Here is a 26,542-nt window from a genome sequence, read left to right on the forward strand (position 1 = left end):
ACAACCTATCTCCAGCCGCCTTGGGAAGTAATAGGATCCTTTATTTCATTCTTTACACTCCTTAAGGCAAATTAAGAAGTATTTCAACGATTTTTAACCCCCCGATCAAGGTGTTTTAAGGCCACGGCGACAGTTCCAAGACCAAGACCGTCCCACGTGCATTATTGACGGAAATCAGCTGATCTTGTCAAGGACGTTGCAGGATGGAATTATATGTTAGTTTTTATGTATTTCAGGGTTACCGAGGAACCTGTTTGGTCTCGTGAATGAACTCGTAACTATTGGCAAACACGTGAGCTGACCCCGAGCCAAGACTAATAGCAAGACTCCTGCCAACTGGTGACGTCACGCGCACCATAGAGTCTGTGGGGGCTGAATATCTATGTAAATCTATGTAAAAATGATTATATAGGCCTATTCTCTTAAACATTTAGAGGCCCAAGCACACCTATTTGCCAAGGCTTTTGTAGGAGTTAAGGGGTTTTCCCTGGGTAGCTTTATGACCCCGGAGGTATTTTGAGCCTTTTTCTTCACCATGAACCTAAAAAAATACTTATTTGAACTCGATATATCTTCTTTTTGATGCGCGAGGCGGAAGTCTACGAGAATTCTGATCTACCAAATTATCGTACTCAGGACGTTGTAATTTTTTTGTTTCTATAACCATCGCAAAAATACACCGATAATTAACGGTTTTTACATTAACTTTATTTGTGTGGCGTTATGTGTGCGGGTATACGGCGCAGTTCGGGGTCTGCAATCTCAGTGTTCGATAATCTCGTAATACTCCCTCATCCCTCCTCCCTCTCTAATCTATTTCCACCACCTGCCTTCTTACGTACGCTTCTCAATAACAAAAAATATCATACGTATATTGGAGCTACGTAGATAAACGGTAATCTGTAATCTAACAACACTTCCTTGGCGCGTCTCCTTCACTCCTCCTCCCCCTCCCCCTGACTTCCTGCCCTCTCATACGTATTGCGGCTATTATGTAACGGTCTTCCCAAACGTTTGCTGTAATTCTATTTTCCCACATATACGTTTGGCACATTTACTCAATGTTGATGGCGTATCCCCCCATCCTTCCCCCTCCTTCCCTCCTGCAGCGATGCCAAAGTGTCGTACTCTGAACATCGTATTTTTATCATTTTCATTCCTTAAACTCTCGTACCTTTACAAATAACGATCGAGAGTTAAAGTTATCGCTGAAAATGTTAAATAGCGATGGTTTTCTTTCATTTTCGCAATTGTTATATGTCAGAAACTACGAAAAGGCAATGGGATGCGTACGATAACTTGGCAACGCTGACTGGCAGGAAAGTTACCACGCCACACAAAACGTTTTAGGGCAGTGGTTCCCAACCTTTTTCAGCTTGTTACCCAATTTAGCATGCCACATTAAGCATGTTACCCCTTTCACAAAATGTTGTCAACATTTATATATATATGGCTAAACTAAAACACTAGAGATAATTTCTTTTATTTATTGTATTAGTACATTTTGCATCTCTAATGACTTACCAAAGATGTCAAGAGCATCAGTGAGATGGTTGGAGTTGCATATTTGAAGCTAGTTGAGGAATTCTTGGCTTCGTGGTTGAAAGTGCCAGCCTGGCATCGTTTGCAACATTCAAGCGAGTCCTCTTTTTTGTTTTCATCCACAGCACAGTTGAGAACCCCTTCTCGCACAGATACGTTGTTGAGAATGATACCAACAACTTCAAGGCTCTCTTGGACAGAGTTGGCGAGTCGGCTAGTCATGAAATCCAAAAGGAATCTGCATTTTGGTTTTGGAATTCGATTTTCAAGGCTTCATTGGCTCACAAACTCACAGTAACAGTGGGTAAATACTAAGTATAAACTGCACAGGGCAGTACACATACATACCAGCTCATGTCCACCTCGGCTGATGCTCACAGAGAAACTGGCAGTGTGAAATAGAGGCAGACTCGGGCAGTGAGTGACGCGTACTGGACTCGTCGATGAGTCATCGGGGTTACTGAGTGACTTGTGTCCTGAAGCATACTTGTGAAAATACTTTTCGGTTACCACACACTTAGCTATATATTTTTTCTTTTCTAATACTGTATATTAGTTTTTGATATTTATTGTTATTTGGTTTAGCTTTGTTACTTACTTATAATAGGTTTACTTTACAACTTAAAATACTAAGACTAAGTTAACATTAATCCTAATACCAATGCTTACTTGATTTTCAGAATTCTTAACATTTTTCTGTCACCCCTCCATTACCCCCGAAAAATTGCTAAATTACCCCCAGGGGGTAATTTACCCCCAGGTTGGGAACCAATGTTTTAGGGAATACGTATGAGTTTCTATTCAGTGACGTCTAAATAAAATGGATTAAGGGCGTCTTTTTATTCTAGACAGCACCGGGTCAACTGGTCATACAGAGAGGAATTAATACGTGCAGTAAAATGTGTTAATATATGATGGATTAAGAATTAAGGAGTCAGAATGTAAAGTGTCCAGTACGTACAACACAGCTTATTCGTTCAAGTGGCTTTTGACGGTTGTTTACGTGGACGAAGGAAAATGGCTTACGTGTTATCAGCGGACGCAGCATCACCAGAGACCGTCACGTACGTACAGTTTCCCAACGTAAGTAAGATTTGTAAGGGTGATTGTTGCATAGCTTTTGTTCTCGTTGTTGTTGTTGTAGCTGTTGTTGTTGGTTGGTAGTAGTAGTAGTAGTAGTAGTAGTAAGAAGAAGAATGAGCTTAAGAACAATAACAATAACTATACAATTATTATCCCTAGTACGGTCAATGAAATCTCGATATAGACACATAACCATCATTTACTGTGACACAATGAGTACATCCATCCCTTAACTTATGTCTACTTTACTCTCAGCCTGAGTGGTGAGGGAGTGGCGGGGGGGGAGGGAGTGGCAGGAGGCTCGGCACTGTAGGGGAAGAGAAGATAAGGAAGGGGATGGGAGGTGCGGTAGCTGTGAGGATAGAGTCGAGGGAAGGAGGAAGGGATAGAGAGGGGAAAATGAAGAAATAAAATAATGGTAGGGGATAAAAATGAGGGGCAAGAGAAGAATAGTGAAGGATGAGGATGATGATGTGACGAAGGGGAAAACAAAGATGAATAAGGAAAAAAAAAGAGTTGAAGGAAAAATAAACAAAAGATGAGGGGAAATACCGACCTACAAAACGAGAATAGGAAAAAGATCACACACACACACACACACACACACACACACACACACACAGGAACCCCTTACCCAACCCGTGCTAACATACCCAACCCACACCCCGACATGGTCACGGATTCAGCTGCTTCACCGCCGCCAGAACACGAACATCCAGCAGGTACTTGGTGAGGGCAGAGAGGGTCGCCCGTTCAGCCTCCCGGTCATGCCAGCGCTGGAGCAACTCGAAGGCGCGGTCGGCGGAACGAGGGAAGTCTGCTGAAATGTTGTCCAGCTGCCCCGCCGAAAACCCCATGGCCCGCCCCACCGATGTCCAGCTGCCGCCCATATGCTCCACAACGGCAGCCTTGTCCCTCTCCGACACCTCGCGTTCACACCTGCAGAGAGAGTGAAAGTGTTGGCTGAAGAGAAAAGGTAAAGGTGCAAGATAAAAGGGTGATGGGTGATGGGGTTTGCACGATTGGCTATGCGAGAAAGGATGAACGAGTGAAGGAGTGATGGGTGTTTAGTTAACGCCCATCAGTATCCACTCCGCCAGGGGGATCGAACCCGGGACCCCTTGGTAGTGAGGCGAGGAATGTATGTGTGTGTGTGTGTGTGTGTGTCAGCGTTGCCATATTATCGTACTCAAAACATCGCATTCATCAGTTCCAGGGCCCAAAACTTAAGTAGCCACACAGATAACGCGATTCTAGTTAAAGTTATCGTTAAAAGCGTTACTTGTTGGTGTTTGTTTCCTATAGCTGTGAGTAATAGCCTCTTCCATTTAGCGTAACCCGTTTCTGGGTCATGATCTGTAGAGTCCCTTGATAGATAGAGTCCCGACAGCCTAAGATTTGGACGCCATTATTGGCCCTGTCTTCGCCGCGAGACCGTGTGCTAGTGTTTGAAAAGCGCGGCGAAAACACAGGGCCAATAATGGCGTCCAAATCTTAGGTTGTCGGGACTCTATGAGGGACTCTACAGATCACGACCCAGAAACGGGTTGCGCTAAATGGAAGAGGCTTTAAAGAAAACGAAAAATACGATGTGCTGAGTGTGATTTGGTAACGTTGGTGTGTGTGTGTGTGAAGCGAATATTGAGAGAGAGAGAGAGAGAGAGAGAGAGAGAGAGAGAGAGAGAGAGAGAGATTTTACAGTAACACGCACTAAAATTTATAGTCACCAAAACGTTTCTGCTGGTAGAGCGCGGCACTATATAAACAGAGGTCGGGACTCGGGCTTCCTCAGCTGCTGCGCCTCGTTGAGGAGTGTGCCCCGCCCCGATAAAGAACTGTCTGTTCACCGCTTCCAGCTACAGGCCGTCTATTGAGACAAAGGCCTGTTTCCCCTTGTGAGGGGATAAATCTTAAACAACAACAACAACAACTCGGGCTTCCTCACCGGAGTCACACCGCGCCGCTGCATACCATGGTGGCTCTTGACGGTCTTAAGTCCTTGCTGCCCGACGTAACAACCACGGACGAAATCAGCGACCAAGTTGGGGCCGCCCTTTGCTACCAGTACATGTTTGTGCGCAAGACTTCGCCGTGGGAGATGGCCTCTTGGGATCAGAAGGAGCTGATGAACTTCAGTGTGGACACAGACGATATTGATCGCCTCTACTCACTCGACTGCAACGAGGAGGGTGATTACTCGGAGGGCAACTATTACCTCGTGGCGCGCGTGAGGCATGGGGGCAGGCACATCTTCGTGGAGCTCATAGCCAGCTGTGACTCGACGGGATTTGAGTGTCAAGGGGGCGGGGAGTTGTACATAACAGCCAACCCCAACATCTTCTATAACGTTGTCGCCCAAAGATTATCTAACCATGAAGCTGTACTTGCGTCGTTGGTCGAGGACGGTTACAGCATCGTCCCGCAGACCAATGCCGCCTCGTGCCCCGTGACCTCCTGGCACAACCCGCCCAGGCTCATGCTTCTGTGCCACGAGGCCGTCAGGGACAACAAGCAGCGCCTCGCCCACTACTCCGATGTGCTGCCGAAGTCCCTCACCGACAGCATCCATGAGTTCATCCAAGTAAGGGAGGCGATGGAAGATGATTGACGGCGGGAACCATTGTAGCAGTCACCGCTCAAATCGCGTGTTCCTTCCCCTCAGTGACACAAGAAAATGGGGTGCTGCAAAGAGAGACTAAGATTCTCAGTGTTTTCATGTAATGTCCATCGTCACTGTGTCTGTCAGTCTGTCTTGTCGCGTCTTCATCGTTAACTTTCCTTGTATTCGTTTACCTTTGACTGTCCGTCCACGTTCTCTTGTTGTCCACCGTTACACATTGTTATACACATACACCAACACTTAAATGTTAACCTACACAAACAACATTCACACAAACACAACACACCATCACCAGTGTACTCGAGGGATCAACACATGGCATTAACTTATTTCCCATTCCCATTAATTTATTTCATCATGATGTACATTTATCATACGGTTTATCTATTTTTCGTTTAAAGTACAAATAAATGTAAGCTTCCAATGAACAAATCCTACTCCAGACAGCGAGTGTGCTCAAATATTTGTTCACCGTGTTCGGTTAATATAAATAAAAAATATATGATCATTTACACTTTAATATACTTCCACAAATAAAGTCTGACACGGGGAGGGGTGAAGGGGAGCATAAGGAGGGGTGAAGGTGAGTATAAGTAGGGCGTTGGGCGGTGAGTTAGGAAATAGTGACCACAGAACGGTTCGTTTTAGCTTAGACTGGGCGGTAACCCGCGAACCAAACCCAGTGTTAGTGCCAGATTTTAGAAGAGCAAATTACGAGGGGCTTCGAAGACATCTTGAAGGGGTAAACTGGGATAATTTAGGGATTCATGAGGGCCAGAACTGCGGACTGGAGAGCCAGGAGAACCAGGTAGAAATGTCTTACAATAATTTAGTTAGAGTAATAGTAGAGGGGCAAGGACAGCATATACCACAGCGAACACTTAGAAAAGAAAACAATGATCCTAAGTGGATGACTCGTGGACTAAAACACGAGATTGGGTTAAAGAAGGGAATTTATCAGAAAATAAAGAATGGGGAAACACATCTCAGGGGCCGGTACGTCGAACTATCTAGATTAGTTAAGAAAAACACCAGGATAGCAAAAAGGAACTATGAGATCAAAGTAGCAAATGAGGCGAAAAGTAATCCTAAGGGCTTCTTTCAGATGTATAGAACAAAACACGGGAGAAAATTGGACCGCTGAAAACAAACACAGGGGAGCTAGTAGAAAATTACGAAAATATGAGCACATTGTTGAACGACTACTTCCTTTCAGTATTCACACAGGAGGATCGAACGACTATACAGGGAAAGAGTTCAGGTGTACGAGGGCGGGGATGGCGATAAATTGAGGGATATAATCATTACCAGGCAAGTAGTTCAGGATGAGATAGATAAGCTTAAGAAGAACAAGTCGCCAGGTCCTGACGGGATATTTCCGAGGGTATTAAAGGAATTAGGTGATGTACTCAGTGACCCACTAACCGACATCTTTAAGATGTCGGTAAATACTGGCTATGTGCCGAGCCTATGGAAAGTAGCTAATGTGACGCCGATTTTTAAAAAAGGGGGACAGGTCACTTGCTTCAAACTATCGCCCAATTAGCTTAACATCGGTTATAGGGAAGATGCTGGAGTCCATAATAGCCAGGAACATTCGGGAGCATTTAGAGAAACATAGCTTAATTCACGATTCGCAGCATGGGTTCACAAAAGGTAGGTCATGCCTCACCAATCTCTTGTCCTTCTACAATAAAGTATTTGAGGCGGTTGACTGAGATGAAAATTATGATGTAATCTATCTTGATTTTAGTAAAGCGTTTGACAAAGTTCCTCACCAACGACTGTTGCTTAAATTACAGGCTCACGGAGTAGAGGGTAAAGTTTTGAACTGGGTCAAGGCGTGGCTTAGCAATAGGAAGCAAAGAGTGCAAATCAATGGTAAAAGATCGGACTGGGGATGTGTTACGAGTGGGGTCCCACAAGGTTCGGTATTAGGTCCACTTTTGTTTATTATTTATATCAATGACTTAGATACAGGAATTAGTAGTGATGTTAGTAAATTTGCAGATGATACCAAGATCGGTAGAGTAATTGAGTCGGATCAGGACGCTAGTATTCTCCAAGGTGAACTCAACAGATTGTATGACTGGGCGGATAAATGGCAGATGGAGTTCAATGTAGGGAAGTGCAGTATTCTGAGTGTAGATAGGAACAACCCCTCACATAACTATTGCTTAAATGAGACTCTCATAAGTAGGTCTGGGTGCGAGAGGGATTTAGGGGTCTTAGTGAGCTCTGATCTCCGTCCAAGGGCACAATGCATTCAAGCTAGAAATCGAGCTAATAGGGTACTGGGATTTATTTCAAGGAGCGTAACAGAAGCCCGAAGTCTTCCTCAAACTATATTTAGCATTAGTTAGACCTCATCTTGACTATGCGGTTCAGTTCTGGTCACCTTACTATAGAATGGATATCAAAATGTTAGAATCGGTGCAGAGGAGGATGACTAAGATGATTCAGGGGTTGAGAAACTTGCCATACGAGGAAAGACTCAAACAGTTAAACTTGCATTATCTAGAAAGGCGAAGGGTGCGTGGAGACATGATCGAGGTTTATAAATGGATGAAGGGCTTTAATAAGGGAGACATTCATAAGGTTTTGTTGGTAAGAGAACCGGGTAGGACACGAAGTAACGGGTTTAAACTGGATAAATTCAGATTCAACAGGGACATAGGCAAAAATTGGTTTACTAACAGGGTGGTGGATGAGTGGAATAGGCTTAGCAGTCATGTGGTGAGTGCCAATACAATTGTCACATTCAAAAATAGACTATATAAATTCATGGACAGCGATATTAGGTGGGGTTAGATACACGGGAGCTTAGGGTCAAAGGAGCTGCCTCGTACAGGCCTACCGGCCTCTTGCAGACTCCAATGTTCTTATGTACTACTACTACTACTACTACTACTACTACTGCTACTGCTACTGCTACTGCTACTGCTACTACTACTACTACTACTACTACTACTACGAGTAGTATTACTACCAGGTATACTATACACAGCCAATCATAGTAAGCCAAGCTTTTAGCAGTCAGACTCACTTTTGTCTGTGTGTTCAGCAGCTCACTCAAGTCCAAGGCAAAGCTGCCACAACGCATCTACCGTGCGGGTGACAGGATTGAAAACCAAGGTCCAAATAAATTTATATAGAATTATAGATCTTGCTGAGAACGAGAAGACCGCCGCTCACTCGTCCTGACTCGGGACGGTAACAGACCATTACCGACGCGTACTGGACACCCTGAGTTAGCGGAGCCATAGCGTTATGCTCGTCCGTGTATTCCAGCAGACGGTAACACTTGACACTCAATTGAATGGTTATTCCTGATATTAACTTTGACTTCGTCAAATTATTAGGAGAATACATGCAGATACTTTGCACAAGTATTCGCATACGGATGAGAATACATTTATCTATAATAAAAATAATTTGAATAAGAATTCTAATACACATAAACACTGTATTCGGATACGAATACGTTCCCCCCCACCCACCCACACACACACACACCACATTGCATGATTTCCTGTCAATAAATGTTTACGAATAATGATGCAACCAGTTCTATCTGTTGAAACATAAACGATTAGGTGAACGTGGAAACCAGGGATAGACTATTCGTATTGTTAGATTATTTGGAAGAATTCGTATTCGAATACGTGGGCAAAGTATTTGTATTCCTAGATTTTATTTTATTTTATTTTGCGTCGAAGCCTGTAGCCTCGGTAGGCTTTCTTGTGGGGCCTGGTGGTCGGCCCGAGCCCGTCTTGGTGCAGGCAAGTTGTTCTGAAGAATAACTATTAAGTTATATCAGGAATAACCATTCGATTGACTAAAGTGTTACCGTCAGCAAGAACGCTTAGGTAAGTATAACATTATGGCTCTGCTCACTCTGCCGTGTCCTGAACGCGTCGGTAAATTGGACGAAACATAAAAAAAAAGAATATATATATATATATATATATATATATATATATATATATATATATATATATATATATATATATATATATATATATATATATATATATATAAGTTCACAGAAAATTATTCATGAACGTATTGATGAATCATTTCATTAGGTATTCGTATTTGAATTCGAGTTTCTAGTATTTTACTGGATTCGTATTCGCATTCGTACTCTTAGAAATTTAAATTATTCGTATTCGAACACTTAAGTTTAGTATTCACTCCATCTCTGATCAAAAGTTTCATGGAGTAGAATTAATAGCTGGAAAAAAAAAACAAAGATGTGGACAATTCGAGAACTGAAAGAACACAAAGAGAGGAAGTGAGGAACAAAAAAGTGGAAGTTTATGAAGGAAAGAAAATGGGAAAAAGCAGGCGGCAGGAAAGGTACTGTACTGTGCAGCAAGGAATAAATAAGAAACACAAGCAGGAAAGCAGCTGACGAGGGAAACAAAGAGACGTGAACAGCTGTAAAAGGACAGGAAAGAAAAGAAAAAAGATCAAGGGCAATATCTGTCTCTCCGTCTGTCTGTCATTTTTGTTTCGCTGTACGTAGGATGCAAGTAGGCAGTGGGTACACATGGAACCCACAAGGAAAGACCGGAGATGCTGAACTTATCCAAATATTAATCTACAACCCGAGTACTGACTGCTACGGCGACTAGTGACATGGTGGTGTTGGCCGTCAGGTGCAGAGTTCGAGTCCCGGAAACCCTATGCGGCGCAGTGACGAAGGTGCGGGTGGTGGCGCGTCAACCCTTCCTGCATGGGTGTGGGAGTCCCTGGTTGACGCGGCCCAGACACGTCATCTCCTTCAGGTTCGATACTGACGGCTGGGAGAAAGGCGAGGAGGGCGGCCTGGTAAACCTCTCCGATTACTCCTTCACCAACCTGAGCGTTCTGAACACCTACGGGCACGGCTGGCAGGTAGAGGTGCAGGTAAGGTCCACGTGCGGCTTCACACTGGTGCTGCGTCGCCTGCTGCTCGGGGACTTGAGGAAACTGATGACGCAACAGCTGCACGGCGCTCGGGACTTCAAAATGACGCTCTTCTTGGATTTCACGACCCGGAACTTTGAGGTTGTCGTAGAATGAAACTTAACAACAACAACAACAACAACATCCATCTCCTCCTCAAATACTACTACTACTACTACTAAAATAATAGCATTGAACACAAGAATTATATACCATTACTTACCCTCGAGAATCGCTTATGGCATTCAGGGGGGGACTTCTGAAAATTATAGTCATGTCCAGCTCTAATTATCAAACCGAATGTATAACTGCTAACACAAGGAAGGATAGTTATTTTCAGCTAGTTTAAAAAGCGGTGGTTGCATTGAAGAGTCCCGGGTAATAGAGATGAGGTAGGCAAAGGGATTAACAGTACAGAGAATAGAGTATTAAAAAGAACAGCGAGAGTTGGATGCATTGCAGGACGTCTAATGCAAATGACAGAAGATACAGAGGTGTGGCAATCCATGGTCGCCCAGGTCTGCAGGGGCACGGCACTTCGGTAAGGCAAGGGAAATTACAGATAGTATGAAATTTTAAGTGAATTATCCGGCACTTCAATATAGTAACATTATGAAAATTTAGGTTAGTTGTCCATCCAAGCTTTCGTTTTCTTTAGCTCTAAATGGAAAAAGAAAACGTAATAATTTAAAGGGTAACCAAAGAGTCCAGTGCAGTACGCCCTCCATGGCCTTCAAGCTGAGGTGAGGAGGACGAGCCTTTTATATTGTTGAGGTACTGAGGACCTAATTCAAAGGCTTGGAATGCTGCTTCTTTCGCTGTGGCAATGTCTACACGACGGACCGACGCACGACATGGCGGTGAGGTGACGAGACATGAGCGTGCAGGGATTAACACACACACACACACACACACACACACACACACACACACACACACTACATCCTGTTTTTCTCTTTCTTTGTTTATTGTTATTTTCATTGTCACTTAACTATTCTTGCTCTGCTTGCATTAATAGTCCCTTTTTGTCTTCATTGCAAGATTTTCTTTATATATAAGTAGCCTTCTTCTCGTTGTTGTTTTCTTTTATTTTTTTCTTTCATTATTTGCTATTGTTTTTATCGTTACTTCACTGATCTTACTCTGGTTGGATTTCTGGTTCCTTTTGTCTCCATTCCGAGATTTTCTTAATTATCCTTCATTATCTTTGTTCTTTTCATTCTTTTCTTGTTTTTTTCCCTTCGTTTCTTTCTCTCCCGAAATTGACCTCTCTTTCGGCCACCTCTTTTGATTCTTTTTTGTAGGAGCAGCGAGTAGCGGGCTTTTTTTTTTTTTATTATTGTTTCCTTTTTTGTGCCCTTGAGCTGTCTCCTTTGTTGTAAAAAAAAAAAATTATCACATCCGCACACTTTGTCTTCATTCCCAGACTTTCTTTATACATAACTATCTTCATCTTCGTTCATTTTTTTCTTTTCTTATTTTCTTCCTTTCATTTATTTCTCACACGGTACGACCACACCTGCACACTCTGGCGACCCCCTCACAGCCATTTAGTAAGTACACGTACACTCCAGACCCTTGCCGGCCTGTGATGCTCTCAGTTTTAGGTCTTGTTGTGAGTCAGTCACTGTACGGACTGTATGGTGAAAGGGAACAAAAAGAAGGTTGAAGAGGTTGTAATGACGTGGACGTAATCAAGTCACATCTTGAGTAAAACTGGTAACAGATGGAAAGCGAAAGTACCAGAGTGGCAGCCCAGAAAACGTGGAAATCAGAGCAAATCGGGGAGGCGGTGGCTGAATGGATAGCGTGACGGGGCCGAGTCCAGGACGACGCGGGTTCGCCACAAGCTGGGATTTTTCAGTCACCGCCGAGTGGCTTAAGACTACGCACATGCCGTCCAGAAGACCACTTGTCACCTGGACTCTAGATTATCCCTCTAAAAAAGAGGAGGTCAATAATGAGCTGCGGGGGGCAGGATGCGCCAAGCAGGACGGCGCCACTATAAAGACTTGCCTGCGCCACAACGGGCTTGGGTCGACCATGAGGCCCTACCAAGAAAGCCTACCGGCACCATAGGCGGAAACGTAACAGCAACAACAACAACAACAACGACGACGACGACGACAGGTGGATAGATGAAATTAAAACTTGCCGGAACAGGACGGAGTGCCCTAACATCAGGCAGAGAAATAGAAAACACTGGAAAAAGACATTAGCTCTGCAGTGGACTAACAGTGACAATAATGATGACGATGATGATGATGATGATGATGATGATGATGATGATGAGGGTGATGGGGTGTACAAGGAAGAGTGAATACATGAAGGGTTGAGAGTAGTGGATGAGGCAGGCTGAGTGAAAGGGTTAAGGGGAATGGCTAACAAAGACAACAAAGCTTCACTAACAGGCTTGACTAATGTTAAACTGAAGCTCACCTGAGTAAAGCTTCCACCTGGCGTCGTGTGGGTGTGAAGCGGGGGTCGGGGGGCGGCCTGGGGCGGGGCGGGGGCTGGTGGAACACGGGGCCGATGATGACGTCTTTGCTGTTCGATATGTTGACGACTTGGGGCACCTGGGGGAGGAAATAACTGACTCAAAACACCTGGGGAAGGAATGGCAGACTTGGGGCACCTGGGGAGGGAAGGAATGGCAGACTTGGGGCAGCTGGGGGAGGGAAGGAATGGCAGACTTGGGGCACCTGGGGAGGGAAGGAATGGCAGACTTGGGGCACCTGGGGAGGGAAGGAATGATAGACTTGGGGCACCTGGGGAGGGAAGGAATGGCAGACTTGGGGCACCTGGGGAGGGAAGGAATGGCAGACTTGGGGCAGCTGGGGAGGGAAGGAATGGTAGACTTGGGGCACCTGGGGAGGGAAGGAATGGCAGACTTGGGGCACCTGGGGAGGGAAGGAATGGCAGACTTGGGGCACCTGGGGAGGGAAGGAATGGCAGAGTTGGGGCACCTGGGTAGGAAGGAATGGCAGACTTGGGGCACCTGGGGAGGGAAGGAATGGCAGACTTGGGGCACCTGGGGAGGGAAGGAATGCCAGACTTGGGACACCTGGGGAGGGAAGGAATGCCAGACTTGGGGCACCTGGGGAGGGAAGGAATGGCAGAATTGGGGCACGTGGGGAGGGAAGGAATGCCAGACTTGGGACACCTGGGGAGGGAAGGAATGCCAGACTTGGGACACCTGGGGAGGGACGGTATGCGAGACTTGGGGCACCTGGGGAGGAAGGAATGTGAGACTTGGGGCACCTGGGGAGGGAAGGAATGGCAGACTTGGGGCACCTGGGGAGGGAAGGAATGCCAGACTTGGGACACCTGGGGAGGGAAGGAATGACAGACTTGGGGCACCTGGGGAGGGAAGGAATGCCAGACTTGGGACACCTGGGGAGGGAAGGAATGCCAGACTTGGGGCACCTGGGGAAGGAAGGAATGGCAGACTTGGGGCACCTGGGGAGGGAAGGAATGCCAGACTTGGGACACCTGGGGAGGGAAGGAATGGCAGACTTGGGGCACCTGGGGAGGAAGGAATGCCAGACTTGGGGCACCTGGGAGGGAAGGAATGCCAGACTTGGGGCACCTGGGGAGGAAGGAATGCCAGACTGGGGGCCCCTGGGGAGCGAACGAATGCCAGACTTGGGGCACCTGGGGAGGGAAGGAATGCCAGACTTGGGGCACCTGGGGAAGGAAGGAATGGCAGACTTGGGGCACCTGGGGAGGGAAGGAATGCCAGACTTGGGACACCTGGGGAGGGAAGGAATGGCAGACTTGGGGCACCTGGGGAGGGAAGGAATGCCAGACTTGGGGCACCTGGGGAGGGAAGGAATGCCAGACTTGGGGCACCTGGGGAGGGAAGGAATGCCAGACTTGGGGCACCTGGGGAGGGAAGGAATGGCAGACTTGGGGCACCTGGGGAGGGAAGGAATGGCAGACTTGGGGCACCTGGTGAGGGCAGGAATGGCAGACTTGGGGCACCTGGAGAAGGGAAGGAATGGCAGACTTGGGGCACCTGGGGAGAGAAGGAATGGCAGACTTGGGGCACCTGGGGAGGGAAGGAATGGCAGACTTGGGGCACCTGGGGAGGGAAGGAATGGCAGACTTGGGGCACCTGGGGAGGGAAGGAATGCCAGACTTGGGGCACCTGGGGAGGGAAGGGATGGTAGACTTGGGGCACCTGGGGGAGGGAAGGAATGGCAGATTTGGGGCACCTGGGGAAGGAAGGAATGGCAGATTTGGGGCACCTGGGGAGGGAAGGAATGGCAGACTTGGGGCAGCTGGGGGAGGGAAGGAATGGCAGACTTGGGGCACCTGGGGAGGGAAGGAATGGCAGATTTGGGGCACCTGGGGAAGGAAGGAATGGCAGATTTGGGGCACCTGGGGAAGGAAGGAATGGCATATTTGGGGCACCTAAGAACCTAAAAGTAAGGAGTCTGCAAGAGGTCGGTAGGCCTATACAAGGAGGCTCCTGTAAACTCAAACCTCACTATCAATGAATTTATCTAACCTCTTCTTGAATCTATACAATCGTACTGGCACTCACAACATAACTGCCAAGGCTGTTCCGCTTATCTACCACTCTACTGGTTAACCAATTCTTGTCTGTCTTTGTTGAATCTGAATTTGTCCATCTTCATCCCATTGCCACGTGTTCTACCCGACTCCTTTACCACCAAAGCGTTATTCACATTACCCCTCCTAAAGCCTTTCATCTATTTATAAGCTTCGATTAAGTCACCTCGCACTCTTGTCTTGCTAATGAAGGAAATTTAAATATTTAAGTCTATCCTCATGAGTCAGATTTTGCAACCTTGGAATAATTTTTGTCATCCTCCTCTGCACAGATTCTAGAGTTTTGACATCTATAGTAAGATGACCAGAACTGAGCCGCATAATCGAGATGCAGGCTAATGCTAAGTATAGCTTATAAATGACTTCAGCCCTTGTTACTTACGCTTCTTGAAATAAAACCCAATACCCTGTTTGCTCGATTCTAAACTGGGATGTATCGAGTCTTTGGACAGAGACTAGAGCTCCCTAACACTCCAAGATCCTTCTCACATGTAAACCTGCTTATGGGAGTGTCGTTATTTTTTATTTTTTTTTTATTTTTTACGTCTATGCCTATAGCGCCGGTAGGCTTGCTTGAGGGGCCTGGATGGTAGTCGGCCCCAGCCCATATTGGCACAGGCAAGTGTTTATAGTGGCGCCATCTTCTAAAGTCTAAAGAATAACTATAATAAGGGTAATTCCTGTCCACACTCAATATTATACTTCCCGTCTCCCTCCCTTCCTCACTCCTCTCCCCTTCCCCCTTACATGCTTTCTCTCCCTGCCTTCCTTCATTTGCTACCTTTCCTTTTCTCTTCTTCCGTTAATCCTTTTTCTATTATTCCCTTCCTCCTCTACTATTATAATTTCTCATGTATAGTTGCTGCTACTGTTAACACCACTTCTACGGAGGCTGTGTACACTTAAACATATTTCCCCGTAGTTCATGTCACTTCAAGGGTTGTTTAAATAAGCTGAATGATTCTTTACATTTGAACGTGCCCTTGCTCTAACACCTGAACCTTCTCTAACACCTGAGTCTTATCTTGCTTACCTGGCGAAGACGGGGCTGCGGTGGGGGCGCGGCGTTCCCTCCTGCCCCGTCCTTCGCCCGCCCAAGACCAAGCGGCATAGAGTCCGTGGTGAGGTCACTCATGGCGGTGGTGGTGGTGGTGTCTGTGAGTGCGAAAGTGATTACCCATAAGTTGTGAGCAAGTCGTCTCTCTCTCTCTCTCTCACACACACACACACACACACACACACACACAAGGTAACAAGGCAGTGTCCAACCAAAATAAAAACATGTATTCACCTGTACGTACATCACACATAACAGCCGTAGGGACATCATAATAAAAACAACAGTGCAATACCTAACACTCCCCACAGGAACAAAAAAACTTTCCTACTGCCCTTTCATTAACTCAACAGCTGGCACCTCGCACGCAACCTGACTCGGTGTTGCCACATGACGAGCTGTGTTTATATCTAATGTCTGGTCATGTTCTGCACCCACCTTGCCAGCCAGCCCGTGCGTGTATCAGTCAAACAACGACAGACAACAGCCCAGGAAGGTGAAACACACGTGACTTGCCTTCAGCGGGGGGCGGCGTGCGTGGCGGGTCTCGTCAGGCTGTGAGGAAGGCGAGGGTGAGGGCGGTGAGCTCCTGTTCGGTTCCTGCTTCTTGATCTGCTGTTGCGTTTCACCTGCCTTATGCCCGCAGAACTCCCATTAAAAGGCGCCCTTAGTCTCCTGGGGCGTGGTGGGCCCTCAGGAGTGGCTGGGCGAGGCACTGTGGGTGAGGGGCGCCGGGGGAGTCAGAGGGAGGACTGAGGAGGAGCAGCAGCAGAGAGGGACGAGGCTGAGGAGTGAACAGGACGCAGCACGGACCATCACTGGCAAGGACGAACGTCTGTGACTCACTCCGACTGGATGACGACACAGGGGGAGGCCCCGTTGTGGTCCTACACTCATGGTCAGACTTCGTCCCCCCACAACATTGCCTTTATTAATTAAAACCAACAGTACTTTTCCGTTCATTCTCACTTCAAAGTTCTCACTCATTCTCCCAAGAGCTAATGGATGGCACCTGTTGTTGTTGTTGTTGTTGTTAATATTTACTCCCTACTCCCTAGCGGAAGCACGGGCTATGGGGGAGTCCGTCTGAGAAGGCTTGCGAGATAGATTTTCTTACGGTGGCGGATATGAATACATCAGTTTTGCGATCTCCGAGTCAGGAGCGCTGGCCACACGTTCAGCAGCCAGCAGCCGAGCCATGACTTGGTCTACAGGGGCAGGCAGACCGGGGGGATGGAGGAGCTCTGTTACTGGGAATCAGCAGAGAGGGCAGGGGTCAGGTTCTCTACTGCTGATTTCAGAGTGTTGGAAATCCGAGGCGAAGGCGGCGCATCCGAGTCACTATGGCGTTCGGGGTGGAAGGTGGGACGTTGAGAGGCTGGTAGTTGGTAGCGTCCTATACCAGGAGGCTGAGCTGGGTCCTTGGTGTATGAGGTCTTGGTGATGGCTGCGGGTGAGATTGGCTGCGGCGGTGTTGAGCGTTTGCTGAGGCCCGGCTCGGCGCCATATTCAGAGTGACGCTAGGCAAGGTCCGTGCAAAGTTGGCCGCTCGGACCGCCTTCTCGTTCCCTGCCAGTCCGACATGACTTGGTATCCAGTGCAGTAAAATATGCTTGCCCTGGGATGCAAGTCTCCCAGCTTATTGGAAGATAGATGTTAGAAGTCGTTTATTGTTAGTGATACTGCCACTTTGGAGCACCGCTCACAAAGAATACAAGTGGACAAACTAGAACACAATCAGGCAAATTAAGTTTCCCTGCTGTGTATTCCCCCAGCGCGCATACGTGGTGGACAGCAGAGCGACTTATATCAGCGAGGAGGTATTTCTCGCAGCATCGGTCGCCGCCGCCATGTTTTTGTCCTGGCGCCAGGATCCTGCCTGGCGCTGCGCGCCTCCAAAATACGATATTATGCCTCCATATCATAGTTAAGGGACGAACTACATGTCCCTAAATTATATTATGAAGGCGCAAGTACTTAAAAGTAAAGAAAAAGGCCTAATCCCCTTCCCCTAACGATCTTGAGGGACCCGTGGGAAATCGGAGTTTTTGGGTGGGGAAGCATATTAAACTACTCAAACCGAACTTAACCTATCCTAACCTATAACGGGGGGCTTCGCCCCCCCTGGACCTCCCCACATGTATGATGCGCCGGTAAAACTAGAGAAGTACAACAGTCTCCTTCCTTCCCTCTCACACTACCATGGCGGTCGCGCCTGACGTAAATATTTACGAAAAAAAAAAAAAAATCACAAGAACATTGCAATGTGTTCCATGGACACTGAACCCTTCACGGAGCACCAAGGGGCTCGTGGCTGTGGGTTGTTGGGCCGTGATCTAGAATAATACTTTTTTTGTTCTAAAACTTAAATTCCTTTTTTCTTCCTAAAATGTGATTCTTTTTTGTATTCCTTAAACATAAATCCTTTATTTGTTCCTAAAATTTGATTCCTTTTTGTATTCCTTAAACATAAATCCTTTATTTGTTCCTAAAATTTGATTCCTTTTTGTATTCCTTAAACATAAATCCTTTATTTGTTCCTAAAATTTGATTCCTCTTGTGTTCCATAAACTTAAATCCTTTTTTTGTCCCTAAAATGATTCCTTTTGTGTTCTTTAAACTTAAATTACTCGTTCCTAAAATTTGATTCCGCTTGTGTTCCTTAAACTTAAATCCTTTTTTGTCCATAAAATTTGATTCCTTTTTTTCCTAAACCTTAATTCCTTTGATTTTTTTGTTCCTTTTTCGTTTTTGTATTTTTTTGTTCCTTTTTCGTTTTTGTATTTTTTTGTCCTTTTTTCGTTTTTGTATTTTTTTGTCCTTTTTTCGTTTTTGTATTTTTTTGTCCTTTTTTCGTTTTTGTATTTTTTTGTCCTTTTTTCGTTTTTGTATTTTTTTGTCCTTTTTTCGTTTTTGTATTTTTTTGTCCTTTTTTCGTTTTTGTATTTTTTTGTCCTTTTTTCGTTTTTGTATTTTTTTGTTCCTTTTTGTTCCTAAAACTTAAATCCTCTCTTTGTTCTTCAACTTAAATCCCTGTTTTTTCCTTAAACTCAAATCCTTTCTTTCTTTTCAAACCGTCGACTCCACTGTCCGTCCGTCGCGAACCCTCGTTATCCTGCTATTGCCGTCAGTCGATGTTTTCCTCGGAATGTGACTAAATCAGTCACTCCTTCGCGTGGTGCGCCAACACACACACACGCTTCAACCCTGGCGCTGTTCTGTACCGGCCGTGACCTGCGCGGCGACAGTCGTGGGTCACCTCCGCCTCACCACTAGGCGGTGTCCTGCGCCTGCCACTCCGCCAGCAGCGCCCTCACGGCCTCGTAGCAGTCAAGGACGCCCTGCTTGGCGCCCCTGATCTGCATTTTCTTCTTGGCGGGGTTCGTGAAGGCGAGGACGCCGTACCGGCGCCCCAGGTGCTCCAGGAAGCTCCCGTTAGGCCCCTCCAGGCGCTGCCGGAACCTGGGGGGCACGTACAGGCAGCGGCGCACCGCTGAGGAAGCCTCGTCCGCCTCCTGTACGGGCGGGGGCTTGCAGGGCTCCTCCTCTGCGGTAGGAGTCTCCCTTCCCTGGTCCTGAGAAGATGGAGCAATGCCTCCTGCGTCGTGAGGAAGGGACGCCCCTCCCTCCTCTTTGGGAGGGGTGTCAAGCCCTGGGGGCTCCTGGAACTGAGCGGCCTGGACCAACGATGGTCCTGTGACCTGCGACGGCCCGTCCGGTACCACTGGGCCAGGCGTGGCGTCCTCCTGGCCTCGCCCAGTGGCCTGGGCAGCAGGGTCACAGGCCGCGTCTCCCGTGCTGCTGACTGGCAGGGGTTGGCACTCCCGGGCCATGTCGGCCACTGGGGAGGCCATATCGTGGCACTCCCGGGCCATGTCGGCCACTGGGGAGGCCATATCGTGGCACTCCCGGGCCATGTCGGCCACTGGGGAGGCCATATCGTGGCACTCCCGGGCCATGTCGGCCACTGTGGAGGTCACGTCGGCCACTGGGGAGGCCATTTCGTGGCACTCCCGGGCCATGTCGCCCACCAGGGAGGCCATGTCGTGGCTCGCCTGGGCCCCGGCGGCCACGGGGCAGGGCAGGACGTGGTTCGCCTCAGGTACGGGACCGGACGAGGCAGCCTTAGGGCGCCCAGCGACCCGCCGCTTGTAGCGCCTCTTACTGAGGACACTGACAACCGAGGGCCGGGCCGGCTTTCCTGGGCAGCCTTTGGGCCTGTCCGTCCTGGGCTGAACCTCACCGCCTGGCGCCTCACCAGGGGGCATGACTTCCCTGGCGGCCTCAGCGGCCTGCTGCTGCTGCTGCTGCTGGGGGCGCCGGGCGAGTCTCAGCAGCAGGCAGCCGCACACAGCCAGAAGGGCGGCCAGCACGGTGACGGAGGCGGCGCAGGCCGCTGCCAGCAGGAGGTTTGCCCGGAAGGCCAGGTGCTCCTGCTGGGCCTGCTCCACCTCCCTCTCCAGGCAGGACAGATAGCTGTCCGCGCCGTACAGTCGCTGCAGCGTCTCTGTCCAGCCTCCGCCTAGCGGGACACCGCACTCCAGGAGGGGGTCCCGCGGGGGGGCCAGCCAGCCAGCGGTGGCCAGACGCTCCCGTAGGCGGCCCACGAGGGTGGTGTGGGGGCCGGCGGCCCGCCACTCCCGCACTGCCTGCTGCAGCCTCCAGGAGTGCAGCAGGAGGCTCCACATGTCTGGCAGGCACAGGAAGGTGCACAGCACCAGGCACAGCACCTCGAAAAATCTCAGCATGCCGACGGTTTTCATTGTGCTGTGAAATACTTAACTTTGGCGCGGAGCGGAAAGGTGGCGAGACGCGTCCTGACGCAGACTGGGGTGTGTCCCGCGGCGGCTGAGAAACACACGGGACTACCCGCCACAGGGGGTGCTGCCCCTGTCGGTTTGTGGCGAGGCCGCACGCCCTGGGTCTGTTTCAGATGTACAGACTTTTCGCCATGCGCCGGCCACGACACGACGTCGTGCTCTCAAGCAACCTCCTCCCTTCATTCTCTAATCCTACTCCTCCTCCTCTTCCTCCTCTCCTCTCTTCTCTTCTCTTCTCTTCTCTTCTCTTCTCTTCTCTTCTCTTCTCTCTCTCTCTCTCTCTCTCTCTCTCTCTCTCTCTCTCCCCTAGCTTATAAAAAAGGGACGATGGATGCTTATGGCTGTCCGTAGCAGAGGACAGAAAGAACGATCAACTCCCCCAACCATCCCCGCTCCCCTTCCCACAACCCCCCCCCGCCAACCCCCCCTCTCCCCACCCCGACTAGCAGAGCACAGAAGGGACAATCAACCCCCTAACACAACCTTACTCCTTCCTTCCCCACAATCCCCTTCACGCCGACCCCACTATCTCCCCCTCCACCTCCACCACCACCACCAACAACAGATATTCACTCTCGAAAACTGTCTGTGACCCTTAATAGCGTACAAGACCTCAACAAACCTATGCACAAGAACCTTTTACATAATAGCTAATTTCTTCTTTATTTTCACAGCTGCACGGAGGGACACAACCACAACAGAAACCCCGACCCTCCTACGACAAGGCACCCACTAACGCACGCCCCCCACCCCTCACCTCCCCCTACTTCATGCCCCCCCTACACCGCCCACTATCCCTCTACGGCACCCACCCCCACTGGTCCCTACCCTTACCCTACAACCAGTGCCACCCCTTACCCATCCATAAGTACTGCCTCCACCCCTTCCACAGCCCCCTATCTTGACCCGACTAGCCCCCCTTTGCACCCCTTCCCTTCTCCACCACCCCCGCCCACGGCCATTCCACCAAGCACCCGAGCTATGGCCTAAACGTGGAACTAGCCTTTAAGTGCTGTATATTAAGTGTTCATGATATACTACTACCATTGTTATTTTTACCGTTTAGATATTGTGTGTTTTGTAATCTTATATATAAATGTGGAGTGCGATTAAGTGATGTTTGTATTCTCCTTCGTAATGATAAGGTGTGGACAAGGGAATGACTAATATGATAGTTTGTCCCTCAATAGAAAACGAGGGTAAGGTGTCAAGGCGTGATAGAAAATGGGTATAAGGGAAACTTAAGTATTCATGATATTCTCCGCCTTATTATGAGCATAGGAACACACACACACACACACACACACACACACACACACACACACACACACAATCCTCCTCCTCCTCCTCCTCTTCGTTTTCTCATTTTTCGTCGTGTTCTTCATCTTTTCTTTCTTGTTCTTCATTTACTCTTCTATTTCTTTCTTATTTATTTTCCTCCTTAATTCCTATATTCCTTCCTTACATTCCATCTCCTCGTTTCATCTTCCTTTTCTTCTTTTCATTTTTCATCTTTTTTTCCTTTCTCGTCTTCCTTAATTTGTTTCTTACTTGTTTTGTTTGGCTTTTCCTTCACTTTCTATTGTTATCCTCCTCCTCCTCCTCCTCCTCCTCTCATGATCATTTTCTTTCAACTTTTTCTTCATCTTACTCGTTTCTCGTTTCACCTTTTCTTCACTTTGTATTGCTATCCGCTGCCTCCTCCTCCTCCTCTCATGATCATTTTCTTTCAACTTTTTCTTCATCTTACTTGTTCCTCGTTTCACCTTTTCTTCACTTTGTATTGCTATCCGCTGCCTCCTCCTCCTCCTCCTCCTCCTTCATCTTCATTTTCACCGCCTTTATCAGCATCAGCAGCATCTCCTCCTTCATCTCGCCCTAAAGCACCCCACCACACCCACCCACACACTCACACACACACACACACACACACACAAACAGAGGCTTAAGAAGACAAGTTGCGACACAGCAGTCCACAACGCAGCGCCCAAGTTTTTCTTTAGATGCAGCCTCGTCCTGAAACTCTCTCGACCCACACCAACGTCACACTAAATGAAAAACATTGACTTGAAATATTTATTGTTGTAAAATAGAACAAAGGGGAATGGCTGGTCTTGAGACGAACCCCTGACTACGCTAGTTACAAAAAATAAAAATCTCCATTGTACAAAAATAAAAACAGAAAAAGGTATTAGAATGTAAATACAGATAACATTCCTGAGGAGGTATATATGCAATTACCTAAATTAACACCTGGCAGCAAACTTTGGGTACACTTTAATTATGTCAGGTACAATGTTATTATTAATGAACCAGGCGACAAGGGAAGGCACATCACTTATACCCTGTGGACGGCAACAGGCCATGGCAGGACCCTCAAGGACATAATGTTGTAGAGTGTGACAGTTGATGCGTATAGCGAATAATGGCAACTGTAGTATAGGAGGAAGAGGAGGAGGAGGGAGAAAACCAAGGAGACTATATTAGTATTACTCTAGTGTCCTCGGAGAAAATCTACCTCCACGGAGAAAGCCGCGGAGATAGTACCTGATCACGTCACAAGCATTCAAGGAGAGCATGGTATGTATCCTTGGCACTGTACAGGGCGAGTGAAGCAAACAATTGCCAGTCTCCTCCCAGCCGTCAGTAGGACAGGCTGTAGGATTTTATAGGTGTGCATCCTACACTTGACCTCTTATACATAGGCACTAGTGATATACCTGTACAACTCTTCTAACTAAGGTAATGCGATCATCACCATCATCTGGACGAATTAAAATTACTACTATTATCATTATTATTATTAGGGGCAATGTTATGTTTATCCGATTCTACAAGGAAGGAGTGAAGGATAAGTTTAACGATGGAAGGAGAGGGTGCATGGAGTCCTACAAGTCGCCAGGCTATTTATTTTTCTCCTGAAGGGTCGCAGACGAAGGGGTGAAGGATATGAGAGAGGGGTTTGGTGTGTGTGTGTGTGTGTGTGTGTGTGTGTGTGTGTGTGTGTGTGTGTGTGTTGGATCCTCACTCACCCACCCACCCACACACACACACACACACACACACACGCACATACAGTTTCCAAGGCCTCAATCAACAAGCCCTGATTATTCACAGCTGACTTTCTCTCATCAGCGTTCGAGGAAAAACAAGGATACTGTTACTCTCCTCCTCCTCCTCCTCCTCCTCCTCCTCCTCCTTCTTCTTCTCTTATCTGTATTTTCTTCCTTTAACTCTTCTTCTTTTTCCTTCGTTTCTCCTTTTGCTTTGCTTCTGTTTTGCTCACATTCTCAGAACAACACAGGAGATTGGTCAGGTCACGGTGCAGAAGCCTTGTCAAACTATCACGAGGCTCATGTCACTACGCAACATGGAAATCCTAACACAGCAGCTCCTACGAATGTCTTGGTCAAACGTGTGTGTGTGTGTGTGTGTGTGAGAATGTGACTCGCTCTCTAGAATAACAACATTGGTGATTAGTGGTCATAGCCTGTACTGCAAGACGTGTTACGATTATATTTTTTTCTCTATGATCTTGTAAATATTCCTCCTCCTCCTCCTCCTCCTACTACTACTACTACTACTACTACTACTACTATTACTACTACTATTACTATTACGACTTTTCTTTATCCTCCTCCTCCTCCTCCTACTCCTCTTTTTCCTTCTCATCATCATCTTCGTGTTCTTCTATTTCATCCTGTTTTTTCCTGTTCTTGTTTCTTATTCCTAATTGACTTTTCTACCATTTCATATTTTCATTTTCTTGTCCTTCCTTTCTTTCCTACTTTCCTTCTTTCTTTCCTTCATACTCCCTCGTTTTCTTGATTTAATTTCTTTACTTTAAAAATACAAAAAAAAAAAAGGAAAAATAATGCAAATAATAAGGTTTTCTTTTATCCTGCAGGAGTCCTATAGGATCTTCAGGAATGGAGGACATGTCACAGCCATTGCACCCGAAGGAGTTGGAGCAGTGGAGGGCGCAGATCACAAGGGCGGGGGGGGCGCAGGACCCATCGGCGGGGGGCGTGGTGGACATACCCCCACCCACGTACGAGGAAGCAACCACAAACGCCCCCCCCGCCACCTCCCCCAACTTCATGCCCCCCTCCACCGCCCCCCCCGCCACCTCCCCCAACTTCATGCCCCCCTCCACCGCCCCCACCGCCCCTACTGCACCCACCCCCACCAGCCCTTACTTTTACCCTACAACCAGTGACGCCCCTTACCCATCCACCAGTACTGCCCCCTACCCATCCGCAGCCCCTTATCCTGACCCGACAAGCCCCCCTTTGCACCCCACCCCATTCTCCACCACCCCTGACCCCACCCCCACCCCCGGCCAGTCCACCAAGCGCCCCACTTCCGGCTCCTCTGAAGGGGAGAAGATAACAGTGGAACCCTTCTCTCAAGACTGGTCGGGGAGTAGAGAGCCTGAATGGTCTGCTGAAGAGGTGCGTGAGAGGGCCTTCACTACCATCATCATCACTATCATCATTATCATCTCACTATTAGTTCTACCATGACCGCTATCGACTATATTATCAGTAACTCCACCGTCGCTGTTTTCACCAAAGCAGATGAATAAGTATAGTTTTTTGGGGGGTAAAATTTTGCAAGTGCGCCCACCTTGCACTGGATGACGAAACTGCTTTTTTTTTTCCTTGGTTTCTTCTTGCTGCGTTAAGGGGCTATTACACTGGGCAAATTTTCCGTGGATCTTTAGTCAAACCACGATTTCCGCTGGCGTGGTTCTCATTTGTTTCTTGTTATTGCTGTTGATGATGATGGTGAGTAATACCGTCTTCCTTTGGTGAAATCTACCGTAGCTTTGGAAGATCGCGGACACGTCAGAAAACCACGGAAATATGAGAACCACGCCAGCGGAAATCGTGGTTTGACTGAAGATCCACGGAAAGTTTGCCCAGTGTAATAGTCCCTTAATGCCACCACCAGCACCACCACCAGTATCCTCTCACAAGCACGCCCCACCACCTCTACCATCCACCACAAGAGGAGGGTATCAGGACACCTCTCCTCCCGAAATTGAGCTCTCTTTCGGCCTATTTTTTGTAGGAGCAGCGAGCAGCGGGCTTTTTTTTTTATTATTGTTTCCTTTTTTTGTGCCCTTGAGCTGTCTCCTTTGTTACCATCCACCACCACCACCACTAATACCCTTCTTTCCTTCCAGCCTGTCACCGCCGTGGGTCTATTCAGGCAGCGGCTACAGAAGGAGACATTCACCTGCGCACCAGTCAAAGCGGTGATTTGCCTAATTGCTATAGCGATAATTATCCTTATGTGTTATCTATTGAGCTCGATCCTCTGGCCTTCTTCCCACCCCGCCCCGCAGCCACATTTGCCTCAATAGTAATCCACAATGCACTTATTCGCAACGCTGTAGTGAGTGAGTCTTGATTGCTTTTGTAAAAACCCAACTGATGTCTTTTAATAAACTTGGCATATCATAGTCACTAGGCCATGTTTAGGTTCGTACTAATCTCATTATCTTTCCTCTTTTATAGTATTTACGTATCTACATCTTAGTTCGCCTCTTTGAACAGCCTCTCGTGGAAGTGAACTGGGCTTTTCATGGGCTGTCGGTACACACACAGCCTCTTTACAACCTTGGACCTGGAAACCTTCCAAGACAACCTGACTGATCTTCTTCTGTGCTTAGTTAAAGGTCTGTTCTGTGTATTCCTTCAAACTTTCTAATTTCTTACTTCAATCTAGGTGACCACACTAATGTTGCATATCCCAGTCTAGGGCTTAGTTCCATCGCAGCTTTGATGATAATATGCAGCAGCTTCAGGTGTGTGTGTGTGTGTGTGTGTGTGTGTGTGTGTGTGTGTGTGTGTGTGTGTGTGTGTGTGTGTGTGTGTCCCT

At 47.6% G+C, this 26,542-nt stretch overlaps 2 protein-coding genes and 1 long non-coding RNA gene across 3 annotated transcripts in view; 1 reads left to right on the forward strand and 2 right to left on the reverse strand.

Moving 5' to 3' along the window:
- The window catches only part of LOC126986655 (3-hydroxy-3-methylglutaryl-coenzyme A reductase-like), a 73,848-nt gene extending 71,190 nt beyond the window's left edge, over positions 1–2,658 (reverse strand). Inside the window, exon 1 of the mRNA XM_050842932.1 lies at positions 1,891–2,658. The gene's annotated coding sequence lies outside the window, so the exon portion shown is untranslated. The remainder of the gene's footprint in view (positions 1–1,890) is intronic.
- Positions 2,659–2,806: 148 nt separating this feature from the next.
- On the reverse strand, positions 2,807–16,715 carry LOC126986656 (uncharacterized). The gene is made up of 4 exons (XM_050842933.1): positions 16,350–16,715; positions 15,810–15,931; positions 12,638–12,774; positions 2,807–3,564 (listed from the first exon to the last, which is right to left on the reverse strand). The coding sequence occupies exons 2-4, from the start codon at positions 15,909–15,911 to the stop codon at positions 3,300–3,302; spliced, it is 504 nt and encodes a 167-aa protein (XP_050698890.1). The 5' UTR covers positions 15,912–15,931; positions 16,350–16,715; the 3' UTR covers positions 2,807–3,299.
- A 6,556-nt stretch (positions 16,716–23,271) lies between these two features.
- LOC126986519 (uncharacterized) lies at positions 23,272–26,248 on the forward strand. Its single transcript, XR_007739799.1, has 3 exons — positions 23,272–23,395; positions 24,561–25,107; positions 25,845–26,248. It is a non-coding gene; the product is annotated as an uncharacterized LOC126986519 (long non-coding RNA).
- Positions 26,249–26,542: the final 294 nt, after the last annotated feature.

This window comes from Eriocheir sinensis, chromosome 62 (genome assembly GCF_024679095.1).
Source record: "Eriocheir sinensis breed Jianghai 21 chromosome 62, ASM2467909v1, whole genome shotgun sequence".
Lineage (NCBI taxonomy): Eukaryota > Metazoa > Arthropoda > Malacostraca > Decapoda > Varunidae > Eriocheir > Eriocheir sinensis.

What these genes read in the sequence shown, in the direction of transcription:
- LOC126986656 (XM_050842933.1), bottom strand. Translation starts at nt 15,911, where the DNA reads ATGAGTGACCTCACCACGGACTCTATGCCGCTTGGTCTTGGGCGGGCG. An exon ending in CGCAGCCCCGTCTTCGCCAG is followed by an intron (nt 12,775 to 15,809) that starts GTAAGCAAGATA and finishes TTCCTCCCCCAG; the next exon opens with GTGCCCCAAGTCGTCAACAT. An exon ending in CAGGTGGAAGCTTTACTCAG is followed by an intron (nt 3,565 to 12,637) that starts GTGAGCTTCAGT and finishes CTCTCTCTGCAG; the next exon opens with GTGTGAACGCGAGGTGTCGG.